The sequence below is a fragment of the Plectropomus leopardus genome, chromosome 23, assembly GCF_008729295.1.
Source record: "Plectropomus leopardus isolate mb chromosome 23, YSFRI_Pleo_2.0, whole genome shotgun sequence".
Lineage (NCBI taxonomy): Eukaryota > Metazoa > Chordata > Actinopteri > Perciformes > Serranidae > Plectropomus > Plectropomus leopardus.
Genome location: NC_056485.1, coordinates 19,975,588 through 19,998,762, shown reverse-complemented (window position 1 = coordinate 19,998,762; position 23,175 = coordinate 19,975,588). Strand labels below are relative to the sequence as shown.

Genomic DNA, 23,175 nt, shown 5'->3' with positions numbered 1-23,175 from the left:
TATTAGAGTCTTTTCCTAGACTCAACAGGAACTGGCTGCAAACTACATGAACCCTCGTGTGTTACATCGTGTGTTTTTTTTTATTTTAGTTTAGTTTAGTTTAGTTTAGTTTAATGTGGTTTATACTTATTTGGCTTATTATTTTTCATTTGTAAATTTTTCGTAAAACACCTTCCACTCCACATCAAACGTGATTGTCATTAAATGCAAACATACAACCAAATTATCAACAGCAACTCAGTCTGGTGCAAAACAGAAGTAGTAAAGTGCCAAGTAGTAAAATACTGCAATTTAAAGGACAACAGTCATAAAAAATACATAAATAAACAAGAGCACAGTTGAAAAGCAACAGCGATAATAAATAAATGACTGCTAATAGTAGTCCAAAATAACTGCAAAATCTTGTCTCACTAAATTCCATTGTTCTGTTTGTATAATGTCAATAGAAATCATTCATTCATACATAATACATACATACATACTTGTGTATGTATGTGTGTGTTTATATATATGTACATATATATATGTAGACAGATAGACAGATAAATATGAAAATTTATTTTAGGATTTTTTTAGTATTTACTTCCTCCCACTCCATTTCTGGGTGAGAAATACTGTTTCCTGGATATGTCTGGTAGGCATTCTGATATTGTTGTGTTTGCTATTATTTTTAATTAAAAATTTAAAAAATCTATTTAAAAATTTGCTAAATGCTTTAAACATTTAAGTTTATATGAGTCAAGAATATTTTAAATTTTCATGTTTTTTAAATAATGATTGAAAATGAACTTTTCCACAATATTCTGATTTAAAAAAAACCATTTTATAACTGTAGGCAGAGCCCTTGAATAGATTATTCTATTATTATTTTTATTCTATTCTAGAGTTTATTCTAGTGCACTCGCTTTAGGCTATCATCAAAACTGAAATGGAAGAAGAATTGGAAAGATTTTGGTTTTTACACACACACACACACACACACACACACACACACACACACACACTGACATTTATTCATACACACGCGCGCGCGCGCGCACTGATAAAGTTGCAATCTCAGATCTCGTCAAACGTTCGGGCTTTTACTCTGAAAGTTTGAACGTAAGCCGGAAGTCGGTAGATTCTAAGTCGAACTTTGAGACTTCCGGCCTGCGAACGTAAACAGTCCTGAAAAGAGTTAAAATCATAGTTTCGGCACCGCCAACATGTGACAGAAGTACCGAGGTAAGCGACTAAACCAACGTTTTTAACGCGGAGGTAAAAACTGTGACGTTTCTCGATGTGGTGGCGATAACAGCAAGTTATTTCCGGTCGCCAGAACCGTGTTTGTCGCGAACTTCACACCGGTTAGTCGGTCAGAACTTGTCCGGGTTTGGGACCCCCGAGTCCGCAAACTTCTCCGAGTTCGGGTCGAGTTTCTGAAGATGGAAACTTGGTGAAACGAGTTGACAAGTCAGTGTGAGTTCAGGTGAGTCAGTAACAGGAAGCAGGGCTCAGGGTTAGTCATTTTATTATTGAATTTAAGTTTTTATTACCACGTATCTTCACTTTTTTTGACATTAATCACCATGGTAACATCGGTTGAGAGCTTCAGAGGACTGGAGACTGTTTCCCTGTTTATAGGTGTTTCCTCCTGTTTATCAATCCCAGGAAAAAACAGGTAAAACGCATCTTATGCTGGTTTTATTTGGTTTTATGTGTTTGCAGATGGTCTTGACCCAGTTCTTACTGGTCTCTGATGGTTTAGCAGGGTGGGCCTGCAGCTGGATGTGCTGCTGTGACGAGTTTATCAAACTGCGCACGTTTATTTTCATGCGCATCCTATGACAGAAAATCATGCTGCGTTCATGTGATTTCAGGAAGTCGTAATTTTGATTTTCCCCTTTCGAGTTTGGAAGCTGTTCTTCAGACTTTGTTGTGTTCATGAGCTCTGAGGTTGTAAAGTGGGAACAGCAGGGAAGCTGCAAAGAAGATATTACATTTTAATGCAGAGAGCATCTGAGCAAGAGGATAATAGCTGTTTCCAGTTTTTTCATATTTTTTATATATTTTTTATTTTTAATTTTCTAATTTTTTTTGTTATATTTATTTTTTATAAAATATATTTTTTATTTTTTTTCCATTAATTAATAATTTAATAATAATTATATATATATATATATATATATATATATATATATATATATATATATATATATATATAACTTTTTTTATATTATATATTTTATTTATCATATTACACATTTTTATTCTTAACCCTAAGGGCCGGCTGTAATATTAAACACAGTCATATCACTCTGCTTTCAAAATCAAAATATTATACATTAATATGATTTTCTTCATTCATTAAGTAATGTTTTTTACCCAACATTAATTCTAATCATAAATATAAAATGTTCATTTTAAATGCCAGGTATTTTCAATATACTATATGCAAACTAGATTTTTTTTATATTGTTATCACAGCAATTGTCAATGATTAACAGCAACGTTGAATGTGACAGTGCACCTCGAGGAAATAGCATGTATTTTCTCCATAAGCCAAATATGGTACAAAATTAATTATAAAAAAAAAATCAGGTTGAAAATATTAAAAACTACAAATTCCAAGGCAAAAGACCAGAATGACACCAAGAAATAATATAATGTTTTCATACTTGGATGGCTGTGGAACCAAAAATTGCAGTTTAATGGGTTTCAGATTAAACAGTCTTGCCAAAATTTCTGCTATGTGCATGAACACAGGCAAAATTATACAAGGATTTACCTTCTACACTCAGTTTCCAGCTAACGTGGACAGAACTAATTGACCAAACACGGTCTATGAAAGGATCCTGCTAGAAAGCCAGTCGCAACTGTTTTCACCAGAGATTTGTATGCAAATAAAATAAAGTGGTTTATGTCTGTTTCAGTTGTTTCCTGTTAAGATGCATTAACTTGTTTTCTCTTTATTTATGCCTTAGTTCCTGTGCCTTTTTTGTTTTGTGTCTTGCTAGTGAGGACCTAGAAATGACCATAACGTGTGCCAGACAGCACCAGAGTGTACAACTCAAGAACAGACCTTCCAGATGATGGATTTTACCCATCCAAGCCGCTGAAGTCAAGTCCCGTTCAGTAATCTTCCTTTGTTTTTTTAACTTTTCAGTTTGACATTGCAATTTGAGGATTGTGTCCTTGCTCCAGATCCATTGCCCCTAATGAGCTCCCAAAGTGGAGGGCTCTCAGGGAGCTCTTTACTGATTGGCCAGAGGGCTGCCTCCTTGTGGCTTGCTATCTGAAAGCCCAGCTAGCACTGACGCAGATAACCAACGCTCTCACTGTTGGCAGCTTAGCCACAACCTTGACTGCTAACTCCAACAAACTTGCCTTCCTCCATACCCACAATACCCCCTTCCCATACTGCTTTGGCCACCAACCTTCTGAGAAGATTGTTAACACCATGTCTTATCCACTGCATAAACCCCATGACTCTGGGAACCAGAAATCCACCCATGGGCGGCATGGAAGCTCCAGTATACAGGCAGAAAGGGACCCTCAGAGGGAAACTTCTCACCTTGAACATGGGTCCATCTGCAGCTCTTCTGGAGCTTCTGCAATTCCTGCTAAATTTGCGGGAATACTCCCTCAATCAAAGGACTACAGACCTGAACAGAGTAGGGCCACGATAGACAAGAACATAGAGAGGTCCCTAGACATGGGTCATAGCGCAGCAAGAGAGGATGTGAGGCTTCATGGCGAATCGATGCATCAGCCCAAAGACCAGGGCGCTCGCTTTACCAGCAAAAAAAGTGACGAGTTTCTCTCCTTAGCCACAGGGATGGTCTCCTACCCAGGGACCTCAACTTCTGCTTCTCTAAGACACTCAGACATTGAAAGTGGACGTAGTTCGTCTGAGTGGTTGTTGAATGTCAAAAGGCCGAATGCTGATGACCCCTCTAAATCTTATACATCATCTGCTTTGTTTATTAATGCAAGCAGTGATGACAGTAGGTGTAATGCATCCAGTGAAAGAGAACATGATATGCAGTCCATTCCAGGATTGGGTGATCTTGACTGTCTAGTGCCAGAAAAATCTGAGGCCCCTACAGAGTCCAGTCGACTGAAGTACACCTCTGAGTCAGCTGCTAACATCCTTCAGCGCTTTGGGCTTGATATAGAGGACATGGAACATCTCATCTCCTATCCTGAAGACCAGATCACGCCTGCTACCCTGCCGTTCATCTTGAGGCAAATCAAAATTCAGAAGTTCAAGAGAGCTGCAGCTGCAGTGCAGTCAAAACCCTGCCCCGAACCCCAAAACACCAGAAGTGTGAGTGAAATGGACAGTCACAGTTTGAGAAGTTCTGAAACGGCAGGAGTGAACCAGAAGGGCATGATTTCAGTTGTTCACCAGCCGAGTAAAGTGGCTGACTGTGGACATACTGGCAAATATACTAGAGGGTTTAGGAATGACACCGGACAGACCGGTGGCAATAGAGCCACCAGCGGTGGGAGTGGAAGTATGTTGCTGATGGAGACAGATCATGACAGTAGCAGACTCAGTCGAGAACCACTGCCAAAAAGTACCACAGAGGTGAAAAGCAGTGCTTTGGGTTCTTCACGTGACCAGGCGAGTCCTGTTTCCAGTCTCAGCTCTTCGTACAGTTCAAGGCTGAGCTCTGCTGCTCCTCCAAAGAATGATCAGACCAAACGATTGCAGACTCAACCAGACCATACTTCCCAAACAATCCTTGGCTCTTTTTCTCTGCCAAAGAAGGACACAGACATTGGAGTTCACAAGTGTGAAGCACACAAACCAGTTCCTTCAAAAGCCCAAAAGGCAGATTTCCAGTCAGCATCAAAAACCCAATCATCCCCAACTCTGCAACGTGGTGTGCATCCCAGCCGACCTGGCCTTGTGGTCATCGGCAGTAGTGATGCCAGCGGCACTAAAGATTGGAGTAAAACTCGAGGACAAGGGTCAGCAGTCGATCAGCAGATTAAAAAGAAACTGGTACAGAAACAGTCGAAAGAGAAGATGAAGCAGCAACAGAAGCCTGTATCACAGACGGGACAAGCGATGTGGCCTCAAGTTTTCTCTCCTGCAAAATCAGAGTCCCCTACTTCTTCCATCCCCAGCATCACTGATGCCATGCAATATCCGCAGTTTTCCCCTGGTGGTCCTCACCCCATTGGCCTGAATGACCTCATGCTCCCGAGGCTGCCACCTTCCAGCAGGCATCCTGTGGGAAAGGCGGCAATCTCCAAGGGCCTGCCAACGGCTGACATGATGCATGACTATGCGGCGGCCACGCCAAGAATCTTTCCACATACCTGTTCTCTGTGTAACAAAGAATGCACACGTGTGCAGGTGAGTGACGTCTGCACTCTGTTCTGTCTATCTTTAGGAAATTGTGTTTATTTCAGAAACAGAAACATTTATTCTTTTTTATTGAAAAACACTCATTTATTTTGTTTTTGCTTTTTATAATCTTGTGGAGATGTACTGAGGAGTTTTGTTTTTTTATTCTAATAGTGATACAATCCAGAATACCTGTAAACTTTGGGAGATAATGGTTTATGATTTGGATGTACTACAAACAAAAGGTTTTGTGACCAAGTGCTTCAAGGATGCCAGTCAGAGATAACTCTTTTTGTTATCTATCATTTTTATTTTTTTACTTTTAGTGAATGTATAATTTGTGTCTTATTTTCACTATTAACGTTGTCAGAAACACATTTTTTTTTTACTTCAGTGTATTTTGTATCTAATAGTAGATATCATTGTTTTATAATAGCCTACCGTCAGGAATGGAAATTAACACCAGCCACCAGCCAAATGCTGATGAAATATGCAAATGGCTGCTATATTGGCTTCACTCACCAGCCAAAAAGAGAATGGTAATCAACTGAGTTGCTGGTAGATGTTGGTATCTACCAGCCAAAGTGGCAGGTGAACACAAAAAAGTTGATTTCCAGCCCTGCTTACTGGTTACTATTTATGGAGCCAAGCTGTTTTTTTTATTATGTCCCAAAAAACAATTCCAATTACTACTAGAAATACCATTATCCCCATCTTATTTTAGGACCCTGAATCTCACCTTTTAAAAGCCTCTTCCTACTCCCCATTTTTCTGATCTTTCTCCTGATGTCTCACCTTGTGAGTTTTTTGTCCTGATCCACAACTGAAAGAGACCTCAGGAAACTCTGATACAACACAAGAATGAAGTAGCATATGGCTCCCGTCTCCGTCCCTGATGTGGACGGGCTCAAAGCTGTTCCTGTTATTCAAATGACTGAAGATTTAAAGGAACCAGACATTTCTTTATAGCTTTTTCAGACTTTCTATTTCAATATCAACATTTAGCAACACAAAGAAATTGAATTGGACACTTGGACTTGAGAGATTCAACACACCAACGAGGGACAGCGTTTGAAGATCAATTAAACTCTTTCTTTAAGACTGTTGTAATGATGAATATAAAAAATATCTGTTGTCAGACAATCACAAAAACGAAAGTTTAGATATTGAAGCTGATAGCATTTGTATAATCACAAGGCCTTAATGTTGTGTGTTTGTTGTTCTGACCACCAGGATTGGATCTCCCACCAGAACACCAACCTTCACCTTGAGAGCTGCAGACTCCTGCGAACACGGTTGTGTTTTTTTTAATCCAATTTTTAATTTAAGATATTGTTTGACAATCAGTGTGTTTTTTCTGATAATTCTTGGGGATATCGCACTTGGGAAGTCCCGAAATAGGCTACTGTAAAGGACACACTGCATGAAAAAGAGACTGTAAAAGTAAAGCCTCTTCCTTAAGATTGTTTGTCCCTGATGACTTGTTCTATTGGCGTTACCTGTGAAGCATAGTGGCACAGCCTGATTAGCTCATTGCTAAGGGCCCCTGAGAACCTTAATATCCTGCGGTAGTTAAGTCTTGTACCTTGAACAGTTTTTATTTAACTCATAAAAGAAAACAACAAATGTGTGAGAGTCATTGACAATATGGTCTGTCTGTTAAGCAGCGAAGTTATGTCCATTTCTTCTTCAGGGCTGCAGGTAAAGATGACGAGAGAGTACGGCGTGGAAGTAGCTCCAGTTCCCGCTCATCCAGCCCCTGTTGCCGCCATGGCTCAGAGGGTAGAAGGGAAAAACGCAGTAGCAGCTCACTTTCACCGCAGAGCTCCAGATACACTCGCAGGTTTGTGACATATAATATATGAGCAATAGCATGAGTGAACACACGAGATTCTCATTACGAGATTGTGAAATTCCCAAATGTGCTCCCGCAGAACGTTAAAATATCTTCATCAACATCAGCATTTGAGACCCTTTGAAATTTAAATATGCTGTTAAATGTTAACATGTTTTAGATTTCCATGAGATTTTATCTTTACTTTCACCAGGTCCCGGTCTTGTTCTCGTTCCCCACGGTATGACCGCCCTACCTCCTACAGCTATTGGTCACATTCAAGGAGCCCAGAGAGACGATCGACATCGAGGAGGAGTAACGAGAGAAAATGGTCATCAAGGAGGAGTGACGAGAGACGATCTCCGCCAAGGAGGAGTAATTCAAGTCAATCCACGCAGCCAAAGAAGTTGAGCAGTGCAGAGATCGTGGCTAAGAAACTACTAAAAACACCAGGTTCGAGAAATTGCAAACATTTTAAGGACTTAAGACCGTGTTATCGGCTCATTGTGACAGAATGTACCTGCAGCTATTCAAGCACTGTGTTTCAGGTGCTAATGATGGTAGATGGTAACAGCTTATTAAGTAACAAGTGAGAAAGAAAGAAAGCGGTGATCGCTCGTACCTATCTATATTAAAATCTTTTTGCCTGCAAGTTGTGTTGGACGGGCGGTAACTGTAGGCCCCGTGTTTCTGGAAACTTGAGTTGGAAAAAGTCTAGGATGATACATTTTTTCACCCATCTAAGGTTGCAGTGAGATTTATTAATACCACTGCTTTTTCTGCGTCAGACAGCAATTTGCATATTTATCTTGTTTCTGCATTGACCCGAGTACTCGTTTTAAACTTTTGCCAATTGAAGCATCAACCAGTGTCTCATTTCCTGAAGATGAGTCCACCTAGAAAAGTCATCATAAAATATTTTTTAAAAAATCATACAAAAAATCACTTAAAGATGATATGATCATTAAATCTGCTTTCCTTCATCTTACAATAGAGAATCTGTTTTTGGAGACTTTGCAACTTCGTCTGATGCTCTTTTCTTCTTCATCCTTTCAGCGGTGGAGGCTGTGGTCGAAAGTCTGACTCCTGCCTCACAGGCAGAGATAGCCAAGATGAGCTCGCCTTCATCACCATCATCATCATCCCCCTCTTCCATAAGAGGAAAGCCCTCCTCTTCTTCTACTGACTCTTCCTCAGACCTCTACTCTACAGCGAAGAAAAAGTATTTGAGTTATAATCCTTCAAAAGCAAAGCCCAGCCTGCAGAAGAGTGAGGCCAGCTCTTCAATAAAGACTAAGGTTAGAGGAATTCACCTGGTGAATTTGGCACAAAAGGGTATCATTTGGTAAACAACTTATTTTTCAGTCTCTTCCTGTGTCTCTGCATTATTCCTTCTATTGAAACATTGTCCACATAACACTTTGATCAAAGATATAACAGAAAATTATACTTCATTGCTACGTTAAATTTGTGTTTATGTCTCTTTCTTTGCTCAGTTTTGTAAACCTTCACCTCCAACCATGGTGAAACTACAAGGGATTCAACTCTGTGTTTCTTACAATGACCTGAAAGTTGCTGTGGAGGAGCGCTTTGGAAAAACCAAGTCAGTTGTGCTGTTTCGGTCCAAACTGGGGGTATGTATATATGGCATGGACGATGTGTTTTGGCTGCCTAGGCCTATATTTTCTATTATTTGCCTTTTCAAAATACAGTGGTGTTATCTGTTTTGACAATCTGTTGCTTTTATTTTGCTGTTTGATATGATGTCTCTGTGAAATTAACAAGAGAACCAAACCCCTAAACCATCAGGCCCAAAAACCTGTTTCCAGGCCTAAAACTATGATTACTGAGAACATGCAGCCCAACTACTGAATGCAATGTATGATGAATAAATAATAGATAAAACTGAAAAAAAAAATCAAAAATAATGCTTATTAAAACCAAGAACTGAGGAAACGCTATCATAAGGATAAAACCAATAAATAGAAAGATAGAGATAAATAAATAGACTAATAAATTAAATGATAATAGCAATAATAAAAGTAAATAGATGAGTAAATAAGTAAAATACACTCACTGTAAATAAGAGGTAAATAAAATGATAAAAGCACAAAGCAGAATAATAAATAAATATGTTAAAAATAATAAAACAAAGTAGAAAGTAGTAAACTGTAAAAAAAAGACTAAAATATATAAATAAATATAATAAACTGAATCTCACCACATTCTCACCAGTCCAATATAGTACATTTTTTATTAATTACATGCCTTTCACACAAATCCTCTCACCAGTATAGGGAAAATAAAATCCAGTCGTAGATGCACATCTTAAATGAAAGATTTGGTCAGTTCGACATATAGCGGTGAGCTGTTAGGTTTTTGCGTATGAATGTAGTGAGTAGATGGTCCTGATGGTTGTGGTAATTCACAGATGTGTGTTTCTGTGTGTGTGTGTGTGTGTGTGTGTGCATGTAGGCAATAGTGATTTTCGAGGAAGAGAGAGACGCCAAGAAATTGACGAGCTTAAAGAGCTTCGATGTGAAAGGAGTAACAATCGCTGTTGTCAAAGAGCAGGTATTTCACTAGTTGTCTTTCTTTCTTTTTCCATTGTAAATGTACATATTTGAGATATACTATGCAGGGCTGTCTAAAAAATGTATAGTTATCCCACTCTATCAGAAAACACAGCTGTAAAATACCACAAAAAAAACATATATAGCACGGGGAAATGGCAAACAATGGCAAGAGTGTTTACAGACAGCACCGGACAGTCCTCATAGTATACCTTTTACTTTTCTCAGCTGTGAGTCAGAATAATCTACCAAAAAAACTCACTTATTTTTTCTTTTTTTACAGGAGACTGTTTCTAAGGAGCAAAACAACCCTCCTCAGAAGTAAGATATGTTTCACATTTTGTCAATATTCTTTACTATAAACACTCAGTTGCTGTGAAAAACTGTGTCATCAGTGGATTTTGAAAATGTTTTGTTATTAAGATCTCTCCAGCATACAGTTCATATATTTAAAATTTACTGCAGTTGCTGTTTTCACTTTTGGGGGATTTACATAATGACAAAAAATCAGAGAATCTTTATGTGTGAACAGAGGTTAGAATAAAAGTTATTCCAGGAATGCAACGTGTGAAGGAAAGTACTGTCGTACGACTATGAAAACATTTACACAGTGACCTTGACATGTTCCATTTTCTCCCATTGGACCCGTGGTACTCTGTTTACAGAAAACCTGCCATATCCAGTGTCTCCACACCTCAGACTGCTCCCGCACGACAAGTTCTTCTCCCAACACTGAAGAAATTTCCACTTAAAGGGCAGAAAAAGCCTTCAGGAGCCATAATGGCAACACCAGGCAAACTTACAAATCAGAAATGTGAAGCCAAAGGCTCAGTTAAAGTCTTAACGACTGTCACTAAAGCAAAAGTCTTGGCTTCCGAAGTAAAAAATATCTCAAGCAAGCTAAATACCGCAAAAGTTACCTGTGAAGAGCCTGTGAAGAGCCCTGTGGTAAAGTCTATCATACATGTAGCAACATCTTCAGGATCCAAGTCCAGGGCTCCAAAAAATCAGCCTTATGTGGACAGTTCCAAGCATAAAGAATACCAGAAAAGGTTTAAGGAAGCTTTGCCGCAACATACAGCCAAGGTTGTTGAAAAAGCAGATGTAATAGTTATTGAACATGACGAATCTGAAACCAGGGTTCAAGAAGCTGTGAAAGACACAGCCAGGGTTGTTGAACCTCAGCATCAGGCAGAATTTTACGATGCTAATGGTGCTGAAGACGCTGAACCGGTGGAGACTGGGGAAATGGGCGTTGAAACAGCAGAGCGCATGGATGGTAGAACTTGCTCTGAGGACCAAGGAGAAAAAATGACAACCACAGAGGCTTTACCAGAAAATTCAGACAAATCCAGTGAGAGTCAATCACCAGACAGTTCAGTCGAGACCCGGCCAATAGAAACGTCTGTCAAAGCTTTACCACACGTCCAGCAAATCACCCTGCCAGAACCAGAGTCCACCGCACACGGACCAGAGACCAAGACAGAGGCTTCATACATCCAACAACAGGCTGCCGGAGGCCCGACTGAAACCACTTTGAAGGCAAAACTGCCAGGTCGAGGAGTGGAAACCACAACTATTGAAGAAGGTTTGTTGTAGACCTGTTTGTTTTGATGGATAGCAGCAAGTATGTTAAAATCCGATCTTTTGTGTTTATGGAAAAATATGTTAAAAAGAGAAGGTTGCCATTATTTTATCTTTGTTATTGTTAACAAATACCACAAAAAGCCAAAACCAACTTTGTGTTAATCTGTCCCTCAGTGCTCGTGTCTCCGACCTACATTTGTTTGGGCACAAACGTCCACTTGATTTTAATTGTCATAGGTTAAAGCTCAAACTCACTGTGACCCCAGACGTCTTAGTCTCCTAAAAATGTTATCTCAAGAACAACTTCTGTCTTCAAATTTGTCACAAACATCCACTTGGATTCAAGGATGGATTGATTAAATTTTGTTGGTCAACATTCAAAAGTCAAAGTCACTGTGGCGTTAGAAATCATGTTTTTGGCCATTACACAAAAATTCATATGATAACAAAAAGGCAAAATTCACACAAATGTCTAATAGGAGAGTCATACAAAAAGGCGATAATTCTTGTTGGTTCAGGAAATGTCTCAGAAATTAGATTGAAAATTACAGGAATATGCGAAAAACTGAGCTGTGGGTCATAGAATAAATTGTTACTTTTTTATGTGATATTCATCTGAATTAAATTTTATCTTTTGAAGGTCCTGTGACTCCATTGATGACGCACCTTAATGCAGCATCAGCCAGTACTGCACCACATCTGACTTTCGGGGAGATGGTAGAAAAGCACCTGCAATCAGCATTACGTAAGAACCCCAAGAAATAGACTGTTTATGGTCACAAATGTCAGCATGGGGTCATAACTGCGTTTATGTTTTCACTTACACACTTTTTTCATATCTCTTTCACAGCGTGCCTCAAGAGGAAACCCTGCCTCTCACCTAAAGTAGGTTGAAATGACTTGTACGAAGTACTTAAGAATTTATATATGATGTTTTCTGATTAAGAACTTTACCGCTTGGGTGTTTTTGTTTACTCCATGTCGTGGCAGAAAGTGGTGTTTCAAAGAGGAATCAGATGGTGGAGACACAGGTATCAGATGGGGAATCTCTTTATCCACAGCGGCCCTACTAACAGCGCAGATCAGCTGACAAGTCTTCTTCCCGTTTTCCAGATTTTGACATGTTCTGTTATACCCACAAATGTTCGTGTGTTCAACATTTGTGTGTCCATTTGTTTGGACAGTTTCTCTTAACATTTCGGCAAGATTAACTTCCAATGAGGGAAACATCAGGCCTCCCCCTTAACTCGGACTCCAACCAACTATCTCCACTTACTATGTGTGTGTGTGTGTTATACTTTGCCTTATCCCAGAGTGTAAGATGTTTTTCCCTGCTCATGTTCTTGGCTTCTTCCTGTCTTTGTTCGGCGCCAGTCCAGGTCACAGTGACCCGGCGCTCACTTACTGGCGGCCAAACAGGGACATAACCTGCTCTGAATGTTTGACCCTATCATTCTCCTGCATCCACCAAAAAACCACACTGAAACACTTTCAGTAAAAGTTCATCATTTTAAGGTTTTTGAAAACATTTCCAAACAAGACTCCAGTAAACTCTTTGTTTCATATAATGCCACCTCCCTCTGGACTTTAGTGCTCTTGAAAACTTGATTATTTTTCTGTCTTTCTCATTAATTTTGCTTCCTTTTTTCCAGGGTAATTCATTTTGTAATAGACAGTTGCTCATAACCAACCTGCCGGATGCTGGCCTCTACACCGAGGATGACCTTGCAAAAGTGCTCATGAAATTTGGGTTTCAATATGCAGACGACAAGATCTACGTTGTTCCTCAGATGAACCTGGTAGGTACCAGGTCACCTGCTTTGGTTTGTTTTTAATAACTCCACGTTTCTGCTTTTTATACTTTGATCGGATTCTGTGACAATCGGTCTGTTTTGTTTTCATGATTTTCACATGGCACAATTGAAACAACTTCTTTTTGTAGTTTCAAGATGAATTAAGCAACATTTATAGTTTTTAAACATTTATTTGTGAAATCACACCTAACTCTAACTCAGGGACTTAGAACAATTAAATAAAAATAGTAAAACATTTTCCTCTTCAGGCTTTCGTCATGATGCCAAAATTGGAGGATGTGGTCAACATAATGAAAAGAGGGGACAGCGTTATTTTAAAATCATTTAAACTCCATCTCCATCCATTAGCCAGTGACATTGTAATGACACAGGTAAGCACTTACACAGCACTATTTTTATCAATTGTTCAGTATACTCAAGACCCCACAAAAGAGAGTCCTTCATTTTTATATTATTTACATTTATATATATATATATATATATATATATATATAAATATCATTATAAATGGATGTCATTTATAGTGAGAGATAAGTGTCCCAATGTATACAGTTTGAGTCTGAAGTGTATCGGTATAAACACGTACTCTGATGTCTCTGTTTCAGTTTGGGTTTTATCAGTGGCTGATGAAGATGATGCTTTATGTAAGTAACACACACACACACACACTTAAATTTGTTTTTTTGAAAATATCACTTAAGTGCAAATCTGTAATGGAAACTAGCCTTATGTGGCTGGTGTGAAAACGTAAATGGTTCAATTTAGAGCCAGTGTTTTTGACATTTAGGGACATCGCTCATAAGGACCCCCCGCTCCCTATGTAGACATAAACGGCTCATTCTAAGATAACTTATATTTTCGGGGATTAAACACTAAAGAAAACATACTTATTTTCCATCTTTGCCAATATATTCCCCTAAATCCTCCACACTGGACCTTAAAGATATTGTCTTCTAGTTTTGCATTGCACATAGTTGTTGGTTGTGTCCTCTAATTTTTTGGTTTGGATATTCACTTCTTGTTCTTGATGCAGAACGTTGATGATGACGGAAAGAAAACGATCTTCATCAAGAACATTTCATGGAGTGAGGCCGGGCAGCTCGGGGAAGTTTTAAAAAACATCAAGTCTGTCAAGAAGTACATGCCTCTCCTCAACAAGGTATGAACGTGGTTTTAAGTGGCTTTAAAATAAAACTTCTTGTGCTTACCTGTCACACGTGTAAATGTTTGTTTGTTCCAGGCGTTTATAGAATTTGAGTCCGTTTGTGATGCTGATCGGATCGGAGTTTGGTACAGTCTCCTGAAACAAGCCCCCGACCATGAAGTCCACAGGCTGAAAACACCATACATAACCAGTACAGCACCACGTAAGTATCTGTTTTAGGAAATAAATAAGTACACAGAGCATTTTCACTGCTAGTATATGTCTTGGATGCAGTGCCTAAGTGTATTTGTACAGCCCCACTATACAAGCATTTAAACCTTTGATCCAGAGCTCGTCAGTCTTTTTGTTTGTAGTTCTTGACAGAGAAAGGGTTGGCAGCTTTCACTCTGACGCAACATTAAAATTAAACAGTTAGCATGTATATCCCAAATGTATTTATTCGAGAAAACTATGCCAGCCAGTGGTTTCCGTGTTTTGGGTGGTTGTTGTATTCAAACATGACACTTTTCTCATATATTGATTTCTGCAGCTGCAAGTCTTCCCACCAAGGCTCTGCTAGCAGCAAAAGCTTTTGCTGCTGGAGTCGTTGTCCCGCCAACACAAAATGCTCTTCCTCAAGCCAGCATTGGACCATTTTGGGTCCCGATGAGAACTTATCCCTTCCTGTTCCCTACTGTGTCTCCGTGGTTCATCATCCCAGGTAAGAGCGGCAGTTCATTTTGTACATTATTAGTATTATTATTAAACTTTTGGGATCTAAATCAAATTTAATGGTTTGATTCTGCCACATTGATCATGAGAATTTATTCAGTAAAGTAACTGTGTTTGCCAATGTTCACTTCCAAGATCACCGGATACTCACCGTGAAGACAGACATTAAGGTAAGCCCATTCCAATTAAATATATTAGCCTGGCAATGAGTATTTCTTCAAATTTGGCACAAACGTTCACTTGGACTCAGTGATGAATTGATTCGATTTTGGTTGTCAAGGTCAAGGTCACTGGGACCTTGCATCTGTCCCATTATTGTAAATGCGTTATCTCATGAACACCTTGAGGGAATTTCTTCAAATATGGCACAATCATTTGAATGAACTCAAGGATGAAATGATTACATTTTGGTGGTCAAAGGTCAAGCTAACAGTGACCTTGCATTCACCTTATTCTTGTGAAAACAATATCTCAAAAACACCTTGAGGGAATCTCTTCAATTTTGACACAAATATCTCAAAAAGGATTTGAGATATGGGTTTCCTCATTCGGCACAAACATCCACTAGGAGTCAATAATGAACTGATTACATTTTGGTGGTCAAAGGTCAAGGTCACAGGGACTTTGCATTCATCTCATCTTTGTAACATCTCAGAAACACCTCAAGAGGGAGGTTCCTCAAATTGATTTTTGGCTTTTAACGTTGTGTTTTTAAGAGGATCAGCGGTCATGGTACCATGTTTCCTACGATCATGTTGACCGGTCTGCCTGGGGAAAACTACAAGTATGAGGACGTGGCCAAGCTGGTTTGGCGGTATTTCCCCAAACAGAACCTTCACTCCCTGTACTACAAGGTGGTGGTGTTACCGATGCAGAGGAGGGTAAGAAGCAGCAAGCAGTCTCAGAATATAATAACATGTATTAGTTAAATGGAAATGTGTTGTTTGAATCAGCTGTGCCTTTCAAATCTTTTCTCTCTTAACATCCAGGCATTTGTGTTTTTCCCTGATTGGACTACATGGTGCGATTTTGTCCAAGAGAGTGTCACAAGGTCATTTTCTGTCAATGGCTGGATGCTCAGGCTTCACTTCGTCTCGGATCACATGAATCCCCCATCCAGTGAGGTATGAACGCTTGGAAAAAAACAACAACTCTGGGCTGTAACACTGTGAAGTAGACAAAAAACAAGAGCAATTTTTATTTACCTTCATTTTACTAACAGTTTACACTGCAAAAGAAATCCTTTTTTTCTGTACATGTTTCTGAAGAAAATTATAAATAATGTCCTAGTATTGTTATGGGAGGAGGCAGACAAGCATATAAATGCAAATGTGGTTTGGTTTAAAATGCAGTTATATTTTTAAATGTACTTTTAAAAGCATCCATGTCAATCTGTGACTCTTAATCTTTTTCCAGGAGATGATGTACACAACTCTGATGAAGTGGAGCAATGCTGTAAGTCATAAATCACACGTGTAAATCTTTTGTCAAGTGAAAGCAGCTCTTCATCTTTAGATATGTTCTGAAAAGAGAAAATAGACACCTTTTGTGTGGATGTCCAACCATTGTTAATAGTAATCAATTGAAGCAATTTATTCCTCAGTGTGTGCTACACTGACCAAGAAGAGAGGACACAGAGTGGTTGGTTTGCTCAAATTGCTGGAGGGATTACATGCCTCATCTGGCTTGGCAATGCCTAGGGGTCCCCCAGGATCAGCTGGGCCAATGACAGGGATGTCTAGAGTACCTTAATTAATAAAAATGGAAAGACAAAGTCTTTAGGCTAGTATGCTAGCGGCATCACAAGCTTGGATGCAATGCTCTGGAAATGAAGGCACTACCAGCAAGACTCCATGAGCAGGAGAGCTCAGCTTCCTTTGTCAACATAGCACGCAACCATCAACACTGATGATGGTTTTTTTCCAACACTGATTGGAAATCAGTGTTGGAAAAAGGCAACAAATCCTTGTTTTAACACACTACTATTTCTTCCTCTTCAGGAAGTTAAAGAGCCAAAGTCTCTGAAGGAGCGACTGCTGTGTGTGGAGATTTCTGAGACCTCCGTGCCCCTCATCAGGACGGTTTTAGAGGCGGTGGCGTCCATCGCACCTTTTGCCAGCTTTCTGCCGCTCGCCAACAGGGTACAAGAACACAAACATCAGCACACTGCTGTTGCTGCAGAGGCTAGGAAACTCATTAGCTCATAATTTGTCTGGATTTTCTGTCATATTTTCAGTTTTTTTAGTTAGTTTGACCTTCGACAACAATCATTTTGCATGAATATACACAAACTTCTTTCTTCTTATGGCTTGTTGCTGTTCTCTGTGTTACTTTTGTCTCATCACCTCGTCTTTGTCTTTTCACTCTTAATCCATGACTTTCGTTTTACCTCAGATATGCATAGAGATGGCTGACTCCAGAGGTGTAACCAAGGTGCTGGAGAAATACAACACTACCGGCTCTTGGAAGAAGGACCCTGTTTGGTATGCATGTGTACATTATATCTTAATCTTTAATCCATCCTCACAACTTAACTGATCAACGCCTTTTTCTCACCACAGGAGTAAAGTTCTGCGCTTTGAGTCGTGAGTATATCTCTTTGTAATAGATTCTTGTCAGTTTAAGAGAGACAAAACATGTTTTAGTTGGGAAAGCATGACAGTTATTGTTAGTACAAGTTTTTTTTTATATATGCATCTTTTATAATTACTTTATATCTCTATATTGACCTTATGTGAGCTTCTACCTACTCATAGTAAAGTCTTCGCTCTGCAATGTTTTAAATTATTGTAAATTAAATAACTTTAGTTTTCGGACTGTTGATTAGACCAAAAAACACACATTTGACAACGCCAGCAAGGACTCACTTTATATTTTAACATGTCATAGACCAAATAGTTAATTGATTTATTGGGAAAAAAGGTCTTCAGATTAATTGTTATGAAAATAATTGTTCGTTGCAGTCCTAAAAGTTTAACCAAAAGAGAAAAGTTATTTTTATATATGAAAACGCTCAACTCTTTGTATATATCTTTGGCATAATGCAAAGAGATGACTGAGAGATAAAGTCAAAGACACGAGATGAATACTTGGGAATTGTGTTTCTTATTTCTATAACAAAGTACTTTATTCTAATATTATATTTTGTGAGAACAACCCTGCTTTTATTTGCTACTGACAGTCCTTTTGTTTGTTATTTTAGTTTGAAGAGCCTTAAACGGCGTCTACAAGATTCTAGTAAGATCAAAATAAACTTTGGACCAAGCACCATCTACAGAGCCAAGTGCCGAGCTGGGAAACGTAAAACTCAGCCTCCTCCGTATAAACTACTGGATAATGGTTCACAACCTGCACTGCAAACCAGTGGCCCTGGCAGATCCACCATTTCTGAACCCATCACAAGCAGGTCCCTGAGGAGCAAGGAGAGTGAGGGAGGCATGAAGGTGAAGCCTGGATTTAAATTTTTAACTCAGCAGTTACATTTGGCAATTGCATATTTTGTCAGCGCCAAAATGTAGAGTCAAATTTTAGATTGCCAAATAAATCTGTGTTAATTCATAGAATCAGTGGCACAAATGAGACCAATCATGTAAATACAGCATTACCCTGGGTCTCTAAAGACTCTATAGACATTTTGGAGATTAACATTAGAAAAATAATGATTTCCATCAACACTGTCACTTTGATACCAGATTTTTGAATTTGGTGCAGAACTTTTGATAAAACAGTAATAAACGTACATATCCATGCCTTAGTCATCCAACCAGCAATTTAACTAAGTGAACCATTTTTTTAATTACTTTTTTGTTGATTAATAAGCAAACCGATGTGTTGTTTTAGTTATTGGTTCTTTCTTTGTTCCCTTTCCAGGATCAGAATGGTTTTACAGATGGCAATGTTTTTTCATCTTTTGCCTTGCTTTTTGAAGAGCCAAATTTCAAAAGCGATGATGATGTCACTGATGACAAAGGGGGCGATTATGTGGGAGACACAAGCCCAGATCCTCATACCTCGTCCTCATTCTCAGCAGAAGATATTGCTGTTAAAACAATCGCGTCAGTGACAAAAATAGAAACATCATCGGAAATGCATCCACCTCTTCAGGGTCATGGGTTAGAGCTGAGCAAAGCCCAAAGTCTGGATATTGATCTTAATGTTGACACACTGACAGAGCAAAAGAAAAGCAAAGAGGAAGGGAAAGAAGATAGCAAACATACAGAGGTGCACGAAGAAAGCTTTCAGGTTTTGGACAGTGCTGATGATGAAGGCAAAGCTGGCCTACAGGAGACCAGTAAAATGGAAATAGACAGTACTTTCCAAGTGCTAGACAGCGCAACCAAAGACCAAGCAGCTACAGGTCAAGAGGACAGTCGCCTGGTCCAAGATGATAGTTCAACAGAAAAGCAACTCTCTGAGGAACATGCCATTTCTGACCAATCTGATAAAGATTCATCTGGTAAAGCTCAAAAAGCAAAAAATGAAGATAATTTATATATGTTACATAAAGGTAATGAACAAACTCCAAAGAACAAGGGAGATGAGAAGAAGAGAAGAGAGGAAGAGGTCAAAGGTAAAACGCTTTCAGCAGAATCCTTCAAAGCCTCCAAAGATTTGGAAAACTCTGATAGCCGAATCGCAAATAAAGACCAGCCCGTTCAAGATGTCAGTGATGTTCCTGAACAGGGAACATTTGAGATATTGGATTCAGCTGATGATCAGACAGCAACAGGAGATGAGAGTCAAAACCTCAAGACTTCCAGTGACCAGATATTTAAGGAAGACACATGTCAGGTAACTGGTGCTGTGGAAGATCAGCCAGTGACTACAGAGACAGAGCCAGAGACTGACAAAAAGAGGAAAAGACGCATGACAGATGTGACTGCTAGAAAAGATGATAGACCATCAAAGAGGAGTTGCATTACAATCATAGCTTCCAACATTGAAGAGGAGGAGAAATCGCCAAAGAAACAGGACAGGACAGTTACAAAATGTGAGACTCGAGCAAAGATAGACCCCCCTGCAGGGATTTCTAAACAAGACAAAGAGGTCAATGAGGAGCTGGAGTATGAGAATGTAGATTCTGTTGAAAATAAACTGGTTAAAGACGCTGCAAGCAGAGAAAAGTCTTGTAGAAGAAGGAGTGCAAGATTAAAGAAAGCGGATGAAATGACACTGAATCTCACAGAAGTGGGGAAAAAAACAGAGGAAGGTACATTCAAGGTTCTGGACTCTGACAAGGATGAAACTGTGAAAGATGAGCCGACCATCACAAGAAGATCTACCAGAGGGAAAGGGGAAAGAATACCTACAAAAGAGGCCTCTAATGAGAAAACAAAAAAAGAGAACACATCGACAACAAGGAGGCACACTCCTGCCAGAGAGTCAGTGAAACAAAACAGGGAAAAAACTGCAAAGAAAGCCCCTCCAAAACAGAGTACACCATCGATGAAGAGTGACGATGGTGTTATAAAGTTGAGAAATGAAGAGGATGCCACCTCTGATGTATTGGACTCTGTTAAGGATGATCATCCTGACACAAGAAGAAAAGGAAAAGGGGGAAGACCTAAAAAAGACGTTGCAACAACAAAAAAAGAGGCATCAGAAAAAGTGGCTGATGAAGACGCAACAGTTCAAACACTTGATTCTGTGGAGGATGAGTTGGTTGACAATCAGTCCCCTACAGGACATTCAAAAGAGAAAAAATTGAAAAGCAATGACCAGCAAGCAAAGACAAGTACATCTCTTGCAGGATCACCCAAAAATGAGGAAGAGGAGGAAGAGTATCAGATCATAGATGAGCTGGAAGATGATCAAGCTTTAGAGGAGCTTACTGCCACAGAGGACAATACTAAAGACGAAACTCCCACAAAAGGAGAGGCATCAACCATAAAAGAGGACACACCGACATGTGGTACCACGGGTGCCGAAATGTCCGAAAAAGTCAGGAAGGAGACTCTGTATCAGATAGCTGATGATTTAGAGAAGGCAAATAATGATCAATCTGCTGCAAAAGGGTCTGCTATGGTAGATAGGCAAATAAAATGCAAAACTGACATTAAGGACAAGGAGACCGTGACTCTGGATGAGGTGGGTGCGGAGAGCCGAGAGTGGGATGGGGAGATCACGGAGGGAGAGCTGGAGGCATTCATCACTCTGGATGAGTTGGTAGAAGAAGAGGAGGACGGAAAAATGGAGCAAACCCTTGTGGAGACCCACCCATCAGACCAAAAGGACGAATCAGCAGACCACTTAAACCTCGAGGTAAAGGTTGAGACTTAAACAGACTTTAATTTTCTTCCAATAGGAAATGACAGAACACATTTAGAAAACAGAAGCAATAACTCCATAAAATACAGATCCCAAAGATCTCTTGTGTCTGTTTTTTAGACTTTGGTGACTTTAGATGAAGCTGGTGATGATGATAAAGAGAAGTCGGACGAAGAGCAAACTGAGCAAACTTCAAGATCTGCCAAACGCAAACATGTCGATGACAAAGGTATGTGTTATTCTTTCAAAACATAGTACAGCATACTTGCAAAGGTATGTTTGTATTTCACCCACAACTATTGGGCTGCCTCTGCAGCCAATTTCAACAGGGCAAATCTTTGTTTTCCAGCTGCGTCGCTCAATGTTGGTTTTCAGGTTGGCAAACTTAAGGTCCTTGCACCCATAGGCCTCCTGCACAGCATCCTCCTAGGGCACAGTGAGCTCAGTGATGTAGAAGAGGCGCAGTAAGCCCAAAGTACGAGGTCTGGTCTTGAGTTAGTAAAGATGATCTCAGATGAGAAGCATAGCCGCTGATTCAGATCTGCCAATAACCTTCAGTTTCATGCTCCTTCTCAAGGATTCTCGAGCATTCTAGTTTATTTCTGACGATCGAATAAGTCATGAATAAATTTTTACCTCGTGTTTTTTGCAGTGTAATTTTTCCTTCTCTTTTTCAGTTGTGAGTAAACAGAGGAGGAAGTCTGTCGGACCTGAAGCAAAGCGATCTTGTTCTCAGTCTCCTTGTGTTTCTGACATCAAACTGCCAGCTTTCAAACCCAACAACCTCACTGGTTAGACAAACACACACACACACACATTTTGATTGGGGAAAAAAACAAGATGCAGCTGTTTTGTCACATTTTTCCCCTTGTTTCACTTTCACTGTCTTCCTTTTCAGGTGAGGAGTTTGTCGTCCCAAAATCAGTATTTGTCTGTAACCTCTGCTCTGTTTTTTACCTGAGCGAAAGCACTGCCATGGACCTCCACTGCAGCAGCCAGAGACACCACGAAAACCTGCAGGTACGCACAAACACATAGGAAAATATAAACAGACAAAAACATACAGTTGGTCTTACACTGTTTTTTTGCTCTTTTTTCAGAAATATTACCAGAAGCTTCAACAGAAACCATGAAGTTCCACATAAAGTTCTCCATGCTCTGTTTCTGAATGATCTGGACTTGTTTAATAAGCCACTCTGGTCATGACTGATTTCTATTTTTTTCTTGTGAATGTAATGAATCAATGAATGTATAAATGTTTTGGCATGTATTGTTCCCTTGATATTCAGACTCCCTCCGACCCCAACTCTACAGTTTTAGTGCCTTACGCTGCATACAGTTGCACAGATGCATTGCATCACATGTTTTATGGAGAACAAAATCAGGAACGTTTACTTATTTTTGTATTTTTTGAAACTTTAAAGATGCGAGATGACCTCTTTTACCTCTCAGATTTTATTTTGATGATTTTCTGGAAATCTGCTTCAATTTTGTGCCAAATTTTGATGGAAATAAATCTTCTCCTTGGTTTTATTTAGTTAAAATGATGTTATGTTACATAATTGAATTTGATCATTTACATTTCTAATGCAGTATGTGGCACAATTTGAAGGACGAACTGCTATTCTTGGACTTATTTGTTTTTAAATTGAACAAGTGAATTGGAATTTGCACAAGATGTAAAAGGTCAAATAAGTGTTAACAACCACTTATAACCACTTATAGCTTTATTAACTTTTTTTAGGTGATGCCTCACCTTAAAATGTTAGATTTTTCCTTGAAGATGTGTCTTAAATGGTAGCAAGTTCCAGTTTCTACTCATGAAAGTGTAAAATACCATTTATATTACATTATTAAAATGTATAGCTCTCTTAAATATTTAA

General features: G+C 39.2%; 2 protein-coding genes across 5 annotated transcripts in view; both read left to right on the top strand.

Moving 5' to 3' along the window:
* LOC121962473 overlaps window positions 1-1,827 on the top strand; it is a 26,335-nt gene extending 24,508 nt beyond the window's left edge. The window contains 1 exon segment of the mRNA XM_042512730.1: window positions 1,708-1,827. Coding sequence (XP_042368664.1) covers window positions 1,708-1,827 — 120 coding nt within the window.
* On the top strand, window positions 1,125-23,175 carry LOC121962005 (zinc finger protein 638-like). Of its 4 annotated transcripts, none has more exons than XM_042512168.1 (31): window positions 1,125-1,224; window positions 3,146-5,350; window positions 6,575-6,636; window positions 7,035-7,184; window positions 7,390-7,628; window positions 8,232-8,473; window positions 8,672-8,809; window positions 9,651-9,749; window positions 10,032-10,069; window positions 10,414-11,336; window positions 11,976-12,080; window positions 12,186-12,220; window positions 12,988-13,134; window positions 13,398-13,520; window positions 13,755-13,793; window positions 14,183-14,308; window positions 14,390-14,516; window positions 14,844-15,014; window positions 15,161-15,195; window positions 15,742-15,906; window positions 16,015-16,149; window positions 16,442-16,480; window positions 17,026-17,166; window positions 17,420-17,508; window positions 17,587-17,610; window positions 18,228-18,468; window positions 18,896-21,286; window positions 21,413-21,521; window positions 21,970-22,083; window positions 22,191-22,312; window positions 22,393-23,175. In XM_042512168.1, exons 2-31 carry the CDS (start codon window positions 3,440-3,442, stop codon window positions 22,423-22,425), a joined length of 8,313 nt encoding a protein of 2,770 aa, XP_042368102.1. In that variant the 5' UTR covers window positions 1,125-1,224; window positions 3,146-3,439; the 3' UTR covers window positions 22,426-23,175. The 4 variants fall into 4 exon arrangements, with proteins under 4 accessions (XP_042368102.1, XP_042368100.1, XP_042368103.1 ...); XM_042512166.1 differs by having other exon boundaries at window positions 2,997-5,350; XM_042512169.1 differs by lacking the exon at window positions 1,125-1,224 and adding an exon at window positions 1,272-1,468.